General features: G+C 35.9%; 3 protein-coding genes across 3 annotated transcripts; all 3 read left to right on the forward strand.

Moving 5' to 3' along the window:
* Positions 1-6,868: 6,868 nt before the first annotated feature.
* On the forward strand, positions 6,869-8,968 carry GCK72_026033 (uncharacterized protein; the record flags this gene model as incomplete). The annotated part of the gene is made up of 3 exons (XM_053736619.1): positions 6,869-6,904; positions 8,436-8,623; positions 8,836-8,968. 3 exons carry the CDS (start codon positions 6,869-6,871, stop codon positions 8,966-8,968), a joined length of 357 nt encoding a protein of 118 aa, XP_053580185.1.
* A 1,255-nt stretch (positions 8,969-10,223) lies between these two features.
* Positions 10,224-11,232, forward strand: GCK72_026034 (uncharacterized protein; the record flags this gene model as incomplete). The annotated part of the gene is made up of 3 exons (XM_053736620.1): positions 10,224-10,354; positions 10,517-10,615; positions 10,905-11,232. 3 exons carry the CDS (start codon positions 10,224-10,226, stop codon positions 11,230-11,232), a joined length of 558 nt encoding a protein of 185 aa, XP_053580186.1.
* Positions 11,233-11,332: 100 nt separating this feature from the next.
* On the forward strand, positions 11,333-11,680 carry GCK72_026035 (uncharacterized protein; the record flags this gene model as incomplete). Its single annotated transcript, XM_003101984.2, has 1 exon — positions 11,333-11,680. One exon carries the CDS (start codon positions 11,333-11,335, stop codon positions 11,678-11,680), a length of 348 nt encoding a protein of 115 aa, XP_003102032.2.
* Between the last annotated feature and the right edge of the window lie 433 nt (positions 11,681-12,113).

Consider the following 12,113-nt stretch of genomic DNA (forward strand, 5'->3'; position numbering starts at 1 on the left):
TGAAAGTGGATTTTAATATAAGTCCTTCAGAAAAACTTACATTTCACCAAAAACATCATAAGAAAATATAATAGATTAGAATTTTGTAAAAATCAGAAGTTACAATATCCAAAAGAAGAAACCTACACACGGTCTCAACATTCTTGGGATAGGCTATAGGAATAAGAGTAAAAAATGAAGTGGTTATTTGAAAGTCATAAAAAATAAAAAATAAGTTTCATGAGAAACATTTTGAAGACGGCAAGACAATGAACTGATAAGATAACAGGAGGGAGGCGCCGACGAAAAGTATAATGAGAGAGAGGGAGCCACTAGTGTCGGGACAGTGGTTGGAGAGGGAGACCATGAGAGTAATTGATTACACTCCATTGTCGTTTTCTCATTGTGTTAGAAGAAATGATAAGAACGACTATAGAAAGCAAAAATTAGTTTTTTGGATTCTATTTTTAGAAGAAATTTTTATCAGTGAAAAACTCTAGAGAGGGTTTTATTACTTTGGAACTTCAGTTAAATCAACAAGGTGGAGTCTTACGAATACATATTCATTTACATAATATGATGATAACAATTAATTTAAGAGGCACTATCTGTAAGAGTGAGAATGTTTGTGTTGGGCCTTGGCACAGTTGCAAAAAGTTGTTTCAATCCGAACTCTTTTTACAGCATATATACCCCTATGGTAGTGATTTATAAAAAATATGTCACCAGTCCCCTATGACGTCATCATAGGAAAATATGCCCAATAATCGACTTTTCACCCAAAAATTCATAAAAATTTCAATTTTTTAGATAACATCGGGAAACTTTTGCAACATGTTAGAATTGTTTTTGGCTACCTTCACACAAATTTTCAGCCCTCCAAACACCCCAGAAACCGTTCAAGTGAATTTCACTTTCATGTTTTTTCAACTTTTCTCAAAACATCCCTCTAGAAATCCTCAAATTTCAATTCGTATTCGAATTTCCCGCAAAAAGTTTTACTAGGCCCAATAAAAATCATTGAAAAACAGGAGAACCTTTTTGAGATATTTTGATTTTTTCAAAAATCACATAAGGGTCCCCCCTTACGAAAATTTTTTTTGGCAAAAAAATCTCAAAAAAAATTAGCTCCGAAAATAATTGGAATATTGATAAAACCATTGGAATAAGTCACTCACAAAATAATAGATCTCAGAAATGTGTCTGAACGGATTCAGTTTTTTTTGTTCATCCAATCTTTTTCAGTTTTTTTTCCGTTTTCATCAATAATTTGTACAGAAGTCCTTAAATTTCAAAGCATATTCCAATTTCTCGCAAAATTTAACATATGATTCAATTAAAATCATTAAAAAACAGGAGAACCTTTTTGAGATTTTTCCATTTATTTCAAAAATCACATAAGGGTCCCCCCTTATGAAAGAAAATTTTTATCGGAAAAATATTTAAACTCTTTTTTGGTGCAAAAACGTTGAAAACATTGATAAAATACCAAAAACTCTTTTTTTTAATGTTTTCAACGTTTTTGCATCAAAAAAGAGTTTAAATATTTTTCCGATAAAAATTTTCTTTCATAAGGGGGGACCCTTATGTGATTTTTGAAATAAATGGAAAAATCTCAAAAAGGTTCTCCTGTTTTTTAATGATTTTAATTGAATCATATGTTAAATTTTGCGAGAAATTGGAATATGCTTTGAAATTTAAGGACTTCTGTACAAATTATTGATGAAAACGGAAAAAAACTGAAAAAGATTGGATGAACAAAAAAAAACTGAATCCGTTCAGACACATTTCTGAGATCTAATATTTTGTGAGTGACTTATTCCAATGGTTTTATCAATATTCCAATTATTTTCGGAGCTAATTTTTTAAAAGATTTTTTTGCCAAAAAAAATTTTCGTAAGGGGGGACCCTTATGTGATTTTTGAAAAAATCAAAATATCTCAAAAAGGTTCTCCTGTTTTTCAATGATTTTTATTGGGCCTAGTAGAACTTTTTGCGGGAAATTCGAATACGAATTGAAATTTGAGGATTTCTAGAGGAATTTTTTGAGAAAAGTTGAAAAAACATGGAAATGAAATTTATCTGAACGGTTTCTGGGCTGTCTGGGGTGCCGAAAATTTGTGTGGAGGTAGCCAAAAACAATTCTAACATGTTGCGAAAGTTTCCCGATGTTATCTAAAAAATTGAAATTTTTATGAATTTTTGAGTGAAAAGTCGATTATTGGGCATATTTTCCTATGATGACGTCATAGGGGACTGGGGACATATTTTTTATAAATCACTACCATAGGGGTATATATGCTGTAAAAAGAGTTCGGATTGAAACAACTTTTTGCAACTGTGCCAAGAGGAATCCTCATCTTACAGACAACGCCTCTTAATTATACAAAAATATTAGGTTGAGACATTGGGCTCCCGATTTTGATTTTTTCCTCGAGCATATGGTTGTCTCCAATAAATGCAACTATTCTGAAAATAATAATAATTTTACAAATGGAATCAAAAAGGACTTTTACATCGTTAAAATTTCGCAAAGGATGCAATTCCTGGGGGATGCGTAACATACTAGGGAAGTCTTATATAAAAAAGTTGTCAACTAAAAAAAGGAAACTATAAGTTTTATGTGCATGTTCTACAAAACTGAACACTATGAGACAAAATAAAGAGTGGAGAGGTGATTACAGCTGTGAGATTCTAAAATGAATATAATTTTAAACTGTCAACATAAAAACAGAATACTCACATACTTCATTCGTGTGGAAGCCCTGGCTGCTCCCAACTACTAACCAAGAGTATACTAGATGACGACGGTGATTAATATAGGTTTCTTCATAGATATTTATTCATAGATAGAAATATACTCATAATGTGGTTCAGTATGATAGTCTTTGTAAACTGTTGCCAAACCAGTAGACAGTTTTACATTTTTATGCCATATTTCATCATATTTGTATTCGAATTTGTTAAACTTATGTTTCGCTGTTATTGCTCAAATGAAAAAGAAATTGGGATATCTCGCAGGAAATAATTTTAAAAAAAAATTTATTCAGTTGAAGTTTTACATTAACAAAAAAACTTCATAAATGTCCAACATTTCCGCACGGTTGACCAACAATGCCAGTTGAGCTCCGAAATTATATCCATCTCAATTTTTTTCTTCAAAGCGTGGACAATAACGGGAAGATTTGTGGCGGCATGGATATTGCTGAAATTGCATTATTAATAATTGCATTATTTCTTTGATGACGGATTTCACAGCGTCAACAGCTCCTCCGGGAGTAGTCTGTGTTCCGCGCCCACATCAAATGGGCGAAGAACGGATTCAATAAGTAACTGAGTGATGATATAGTACCCTTTGAATCATAATGCCCTAAGAGTCGTTGTACTCTTAATCCGTCGACTCCTCGAAGTATGGATCAAGAATATCGATGATGAGTGAATGCCACTTTTGAGCCCGATGCCCCTCTACCAATGTGGGGTTTTCACCACATTTATCAACTAAAATCATTTAAAAATTGAATTTGTCTACCTTTGGATTGTTTTTTTTTAAACACCATTGCACCAATTGGAAGGTCTTCATTAGAAGCGTTAGGTGCGGTCAAATCGTATCTAATGCAAAGAGAACGTCGGCACTCTCCGTGCTTGCGATTGACAGTGCCGAGACCAGAGTGTCAACGTTTTTGTTCGAATAGAAGAAGTATTTTCTTGAAGCTTCTGAATAAGTCAAAATTGTGATCAGATGTGAACAGCAATGCTTATACCTTTTCCATTGGAATTTGTCAATGAAATACCAGAAAGCAAGCTGGATGGTAACACCAGATGAACTGTCCGCAGTTTGGTGATTACCTGAAAGGTTTCTGATTATTTATTTATTTTTAGACATCCAGAAAGACTGAGGTGATAAAGAACATTGATGTGATAAGGGACACTGATGTAATAAGGGACAACCGATTTTTATAGCCTTTTTCACAATGCATTTTCAAGTCATTGATTTTTAAATTCTGAAGATAATTTTAGCCGTTCCACAAATTCAGAGTTTCAAAAATTATGTGCATGTTTTACAAATCCAAACATTATGCGACAAAAATTAACACCGAGGCACGCTTTCAAAAATGGTAACTATCTACTGAAAATATTAAGAGTCAACTTTGACCGGCACTATACTTAGAATGTTAACATTTTTTTTACAAAATAAAGAAAGTAAAGTATAATATCTTTCTCCCAGAAAAACTTACTTTTTTACAAGAAAAGGTCCGCTAATTTTGGGGAGTATTGCGTAGCGAAAAACCTTATTATATAGAAATCTGAAGAAAAGTAGATCATGATTTCTACCACCTACAGAAACTCACCATTACACCAAAACATAGTATACATAATAAATAGATTTAAACGAATAGATTAGAACTTTTGAAAAATCAGTTACAATAACCAAGGGAGAAGCCTACACACAGCCTCACCATCCTTGTGCTGTGCCGTTCTTTTTCCGCACCAGTATAGAATAGAAACTAAAAATGTAAAGAGAAGAAAAGTGTCTCTCGGCCGGTTGTTTGCTCCCCGCAGAGCCGAGAGCAATACGTCATCTCTGTCGAGAGAGAACCCGAAGAAAAGAGAGAACAGACAGGTCAGAGACTGGCCTATGACAATAGACTGAAAAAGAGAGAAGTTGATCTCATAATTGCTGAATTTATGATCATCTCCCAATGCATACGCAATGCATTTTCTGAATGGAAACTTTGTAATCTGCTGGCTAACCAGTAGACTGTTTTAAAATTTGCATTATGTCATCACATTTGTATTTAAATTTGTTGAAGTTATTTTTATAAGTTTTTATGTTTTGCTATTATATCTCGAATGAAAATAATTCGAGATATCTCGCAGGAAATCAGCTAATAAAATTATTTATTCAGTTGAAGTCTTACATCAACAAAAGAAACGACAAATAAAATACAGTTCGTTGAAGAAACAATAGACAGTGAAAAGATGGAATGGCTGGTTTTGGAAAAGTGCAATCTGAACCTGGATCACTGGTATTGAATGACATCTTTGCAAATTTTCTTAATCGAAATCTGAAAATGTACTATAAGTTGTTTTTAAAGAAATTATTGTGTTAACTAACTATATCAATGATTTTCCCGAACTTGGCTTTGCATTCCACTCCAGCTTCGCTGCATAAAATATATATTTCGGCAACGACTGAAGAGAAGGGCGTATCATTACTCAATACATTTCAGAGTTCTTTGGCAGATACTAGTGGTCGACTCCTGCAAAAGGTTGATATCATGTTTTTAAGCAATTTTCTATAACTATGCGAATTCACATCAGAAGATGAACAAAAAACTTTCGATTTTGGTTTTTTTTACTTGAGCATGTGGTTGTCTCCAATGAATGCAACCATTCTGAAAATAATAATACTTTTACAAATGGAATCAAAAAGGACTTTTACATCCTTAAAATGTCCCAGGGATGCAATTCCGGGGGATACTGGGGAAGTCTTGTATAAAAAAATTGTCAACTACAAAAATTAAACTCTAGATTTGATCTACAAGTTCTACAAAACCAAACATTATTATGCGACAAGAATTAACACCGAGACACGCTTTCAAAAATGGTAACTATCTCCTGAAAATATAAAAATTCAACTTTGACAGGTACTGGATATTTAGAATGTGTAAATTAAAAAAAAACTTACTCTCCAATAAACGAACAAATAATAGAAAAATAGATATTAGTTTTCAATAAAAATCAGAGCCAAGGGAAGAAACCTACATACGGTCTCAACATCCTTGCGGAATACAGAGATCTGAAAACAAAATGAAAGTAGATTTCAATATCTGTCCCCCAGATAAACTTACTTTCCACCAAAAAATAATATTCATAATAAATTGATTAGCATTTCAGAAAAATCAGCTACAATAACCAAGGAAGAAACCTACACACGGTCTCAACATCCTTGGGGAACCAAGTCATCTGAAAACATAATGAAAGTAGACTTCAGTATCAATTCCCCATGAAAACTCACTTTCCACCAAAAAAATACTGAAAAAATTTTATTGATTAGAATTTCATACAAAGCAGAAGTTACAATATCCAAGGGAAGAAACCTACACACGGTCTCAACAACCTTGGAATAGGCTATAGGAATAGGAGTAAAAAATGAAGTGGTTATTTGAGAGTCATAAAATAAAAAACATTTTGGAGACGGCAAGACATCAGACTGATAAGATAACAGGAGGGAGGCACCGACGAGACATTTTTCGAAATGAAGGGAAAGAAGAAGCGTAGTGTAACGTTTTGAGAGAACAACTTTGCGGGTACTTCAGAGACCAACAGATGGTAAAGATTGCACTCTTCTGAATTCTCTTTCTCGTTTCCTCTGTCTTGATTTCTCTCTCTCAGTTTCTCACTTTCGATTGCCCCATCTCACCCAGTTTGCTCACCTCCCTTTTCTTCTCTCCCGTTTTTTCTTCTTTCCCTAGCACACACATAAAGGTGAACGAATGGTCCTTTCTCTCATCCCTGGCAAACAACGTGCTACCTACAGGGAATCAGGTAATTAGACAAATACAATATGGAACGAAGAGACGCAGAGCCGGACCACCCCTCATTCCTGCCTTCTCCCCATGCTCATTGATTTTCCAATCCCCTTTTCGTGTTCTTTACCGGCGACTCATGTATGAAAAAAAATGAATTTTTCCTTGAATGTGAGCTGATCTCACTTCCAATTTTCACTCGTTGAGTATCCTTTTCACTGAATTCTCAAATTCTTCCGAAAGTGTAATCATGTTGTTTTCAGCAAGTATGATCAAGTCCAGAGAAGCGATACTAGGGAGACCAGCTGAAAAATCACCATTTTTCTAACCGAATGGACAAAAAACACTGGAATTGAATGATGTTGGCTCGTAAACTCGTGTTATGGCAGTCTTCCGTAAGTTTTCTGACTTGCAACTCAAAAAAATGCTCATGACGGCTTGAACTCCGTTTTCCGTCGAAAAATGATATCTTGAAATGTTTTCATCATAATTCCCAACGAAATCGTTCATGTGGTAGAGTCCAATTTTCGTCAAGCGACCAGTCTGCAAATAACTTAAAGCATGTATGGAATGTCATTCTGTATCAAAAACCCTAAGAAAACTTCTGAAACTTCTGAAAAAAACTATGAAATACTTTTTTTTAACGTTGAATACCACCAAGCTCTGGAAATCATTATGATAAAAAATAAATCCCATGGAAAAACATAAAACAGTGACAGGTTTCGATGGTTTTTAAAAATTAACACATTTTTCCATTTGCAAAGCTAATATTCTACTGTTTCGAACATGTGTCAAGTCTTAATTTCTTTCTGGGTGTCCAAATTTTGCCAATTTGTGAAAAATGAAGAAATCTTCGGATATTTTCAATAAGTGTAAAATAAAAGCTCAAGCAATTGCACAAAATATTGTCTTTTCATGAAGTTTTTAAGTTTTATTTTCAAATTTCACATGATTGTTAAACTATATTCAATTTTTGTTAGAGGGAGATCAGCTTCCTGTATCCAATGAAGAAACAAGCTCTAGAGCATACTTATATCGACTTTTGATCCATCCATACAAATGATGCAACCGAAAAAGATATGTTTTTCCTGAAAATTACTTAATTCTATGTGCTGCTGATTGTCTAACATGGTTATGTATGTCTGATTTCTTGATTTTGAATTTTATTTATAATTTCTGAAAATTTTGGTATTCATCCTCAACTTGAAATAAGACAACATCTCAATTTTTCCAGCATTAGAACAGCAACATCAAATTCCGATATTTGTGGCCGCGTGGTCGCTCGCTAGGCTACAAGCAATAAACGCGCTCTATTGACACGCAATAGAGATCAGAGACGCAGAGCGCTACCCATCGATTTTCCTATTTTCACGTTTTCGATGATATTTAGTCTTTAATATGATTCCACATCGTATAAAAATGATTTTGATAGTTGCTTAAAACAAATATATATACTTGATAGTTAATTTTTTTATCGGTTTGTCATAATATTCGTTTTTTCAGAGTCAACGAGAAGTTCCTTCCTGTCGGCATTAGTTCGGACAAAACGTGAATTGGATGTTTTGCAAACATTTCGACGATCTTTGGAAAAGTATTGCGATCACTAAAAAGTAAGTTTTTATTTTACGGCCTGACCAAAAATAACGTTATGGGCGCGGGAAGCGCTGTCCAATTTTGCGTTGCGAAGATGTCTCAGACCTGTGTTGGCTGTGACAATTTCAGATAAAAGAATATTTTTTGGATTCCATCCGCAAAACGTCTCTCTTATGAATCACTTGAACTTTGATAAGCTATCATATTCAAAATTCGCTAAGCTTGATAGCTACCGCTAAGCTTGATAGAGCTTTTACTGATTTATGAGCTTTGTATTATAATTGAAATTTCTCGATAGTTTTTCTGATTTCCAAGATGTTTCAATAATTTCAGGGAATCAGCAAAGTAAAGGAGGATGCTGAACGTGGACTCGTCGCCGGAAAGTGTTACTGGAGGACGAATGCCGATGGAAATCTGTGTGACCGGTGCAAGAATACATTGGATTGTGTACTTGTGATAGACTCGTCAATGGAGAAAACTGTGATCAATGTCTGCCAGAACTCTACCAATTATCTGTACATGTTAATGGATGCAAGGCTTTTGACTGTGATATTGGAAAATCTTACGATAATATTTGTGATGTTTCGACTGGACAGTGCAAGTGTAGAGAAGGATTAAGTGAAAAAAAATGAGTTTAAGTTTTTGCAGTTTCAGACATTTGATATCATTCTCAAACTGATACCAAAACCATTCCTACGTGGTGATATGTTTTCTAAAACTTGCGTATTTTCAGATGCGAGACGTCTGACTCATCATTCTACTATGCCAACATCTCCCACTACGTCTGTGAAGCTCAGTATGACAACCTCACTAGTAGAAAAGTCGAAACTCGTGAATCGCCAACCCAAAATCATGAACAAACGTGAAGAAGGATTTGGTCAAGTTTCCAGATGATCCATCATCACTGTCAACCCAATTGTCGGAGCCTCCGTGAAATACAACGCCATAATTCGTCATGACGCAGCACGTGACCCAGTTGGATGAAAGAATGTTCGGATTACTGTTGTCAGACCAGAAACCGAAGGAAGTGGATTCTGTGCTGATGCCTCACCATCTGATGACTTCTTGATTGCCAGAACCTACCCGGGATCCAGATATATTGAAGTTCAACCAGCCATTTGTCTTAAAGTTGGAGTACAGTGTAAATTGAGAGTTTAATTCAATGAAAAGAGAACTAATTCTTATTCACAAGAATGTGCAGCTTCCAACATCCTCACTGATCCGATTCAATTGGCTCCACCCGATTTCTGAACTCCACATCTTCCAAAGATCCACTTGATTTGAACAACATCTGACTGAATACAATTGTTATCAATGTAGACATCTTGCTTTGTCCCTCATCAACGAAACGAAGTATGCGAGAGTTTGTGTATCCAGTTGCTGCTCTTCTCAATAAGATTAGTGGATGTAATTGTGATGCAACGGGATCTGTATCTGGAACTTGCACTGTTCATGAAGACAATGCGAGTGCAAACCAAATGTTGTGAAAAGAAGATGTGGGCAATCTGCCATCAGAATTTATGGATTCGGACGAACTGAATGCAAGAAATGCGACTGTGATGCTGTTGGATCTCTTCAAAATGACTAGGACAAACAATCCGGACAGAGAGAAGGGTATTATGGAAGACGATGTGCATAATCAGTGTCAACCTGCATTCTGGGGATTCCCTGAATACCGTACTTGTCAGTGTAACAACCACGAAAAAAATCTGTAACCGGACTTCTGGAGCTTGTATCGAGTGTTGTGATTTCACTGCTGAATACTATTGTGATACAATATGGATACTATGAAGATGCGAGACTCGGAGTGGGAATTCTATGTAAAACATGCCCATGTTCAGGAAGGAAGACCAACCATCAACATGCCAACACTTGTTACTTCAGAAATTCAGGAAACAATACGCAAGATTGTTTGTAATAGCAAGTGAGTCATTACTGTTTCCAAAAGTTTTGAAATGATACAAACGTTGATACAAAAGCTTTCTGAATTTAATAAATAAATATAACTTTCAGATCTCGTTACCGAGGAGAAGGATGTGGCGAATCACTCAAAACCATTAGGGATCACCAACAGAAGTTAAAGTAACTTGTGAACGGTGCGACTGTAATAAAAATATTGATATGTCGTTGGAAAAAAGTTGTGATGCTGGCACTGGAGAGTGTCTCAACTGTCTTCATCATACCGAGGGTGCTCAACGTGAAAATTGTGTTGATGGGTATTATGGAGATGCCGAATTGAAGACTTGCCAGAGGTTAGTTGGAAAATGTTAATACAGATACAAGAATCGCGCATTAGAGAACTTTTACCCGTTTCTAATTCTGAAAAAAATCACTTCTCAAAACAGTTCCCTTTATTTCTAATTACTCTTAGTTTTTGGTTACTTTTTCTCCTCTAATCCAACCTGAATTTCCAGATGCGTCTGCAACGAACTAGGAACCAACACCACTAAAGAAGCCTGCGATCGAGTCTCCGGACAGTGTCTTTTGTTACGACAATGTCTTCGGAATACAATGTGATCAATGCGCTGAGAACCATTTCAATCTTGCCAGTGGTACTGGATGCGAGGGTTGTGGTTGTGGTCCAAATGGAGTTGTTCCAAAGCATGTGGGTGTGATCTTCAATGCATCATCTTTAACGAATAACGTCAATGTAAACCAGGCCGTGGAGGAAGAAATTATGATCAGTGTGAAGATTTAGTCTGTGGAGACCCGAAAACTCCAGATGATTGACACAGATGTGAATGTAATCTAATCGGATTGAAGACTCTTCAATGCCACTGAAACATGCGAGTGTTAACCTAGATGGAGAGAAATTCTTTGTAATAAATGTGCTGGTGGATACACTGGACGCGCTGCCATCATTGGGGATGACATCGTGCAGAAACTTCAGAAACAAGTTTTTGCTCTTATCTCTTATAGTGAGGACACTGGAGGCGCTTCTGCTTATGACGCTGACTATGACAAGATGGAGGAAACGTTGAAGGAGGAGAAGCAGACTTTGGCTGAGGCTAACATTTCAAAGGAAGATATTGAGGAGATGAGCAAGAAATTGGCTCGTTTGAAAAAGCAAGTGATTGCTGTAATAGAAAATTTGGGAGCAATTGCAACGAGAATCTCGAATATCACATAGGGTGTTGATTTTCCTGAGAAGGATTTGGAACACTTGGAGAAAAAAACTGATAAAGTAGCAAAAGCAACTATTTAGTTGGAAGATAAGGCAAGCAAGATCAATGGGCAGATGTTCTTGGAGGATCAATATCAAAAGAGAATCTAGAGCCAAATCAACAAACGCACAGAGAAGAACTGATGCTGCCGTCGGAAAAATAACCGCCGCTGAGAGTCAAGCCTTTCGTGCTAGTGAAATTCTGGAGAAGAAGAAAAATGAATTCGAGAAGCAATGTCTTGAGAATGAAGCAGCTCTTCATGAGGCAGAGACTCTTCTCCGTAGTCTTGAAAGCTATCTACCACGTATCAACAAACATGTCTGTATTGTTTCCAGTGCTCCGGGAGATGCTCTTTGTGGAGGTCCAAGATCCTGTGGTTTCTATGGTGGACAATCGTGTATGATGGAGCTGTAAGCAAAACTAACCAAGCGAAGAGTCTCGCTACCAAAGCGGACACAAGATTAGATAAGAAAGAGGAGGATCCAGAAGAAGTGTTGGCTACTGCCTGAGATGTGCTCACGGAGACAACTAAGGCAAAGGCTCATGAGAAGGCTTTGTCAATCGGGTAATAAGAAATCTCCGCGCGGTCTGACGTAAACTCACTATCAGTCTACTCCCCTAGTACTATCAGAAACAAGAACCGCGTCTGTAGTGTAAATGAGTGTTATAAATCGATGTTCCAACCTTAAATTCCAGTCATTTTTGTAAAAAATAATGCTTCAATTTCATTTTATTGGTTTTGCTTCAAAAAACGAGAAATATATAATCAACCATCAGAAATGAAAGACTGAATTGTGAAATCAATTGATTTTTGAATCAGATTTCAAAAAGTAAAGTAAAAATGGAT

Source organism: Caenorhabditis remanei, chromosome X (genome assembly GCF_010183535.1).
Source record: "Caenorhabditis remanei strain PX506 chromosome X, whole genome shotgun sequence".
Lineage (NCBI taxonomy): Eukaryota > Metazoa > Nematoda > Chromadorea > Rhabditida > Rhabditidae > Caenorhabditis > Caenorhabditis remanei.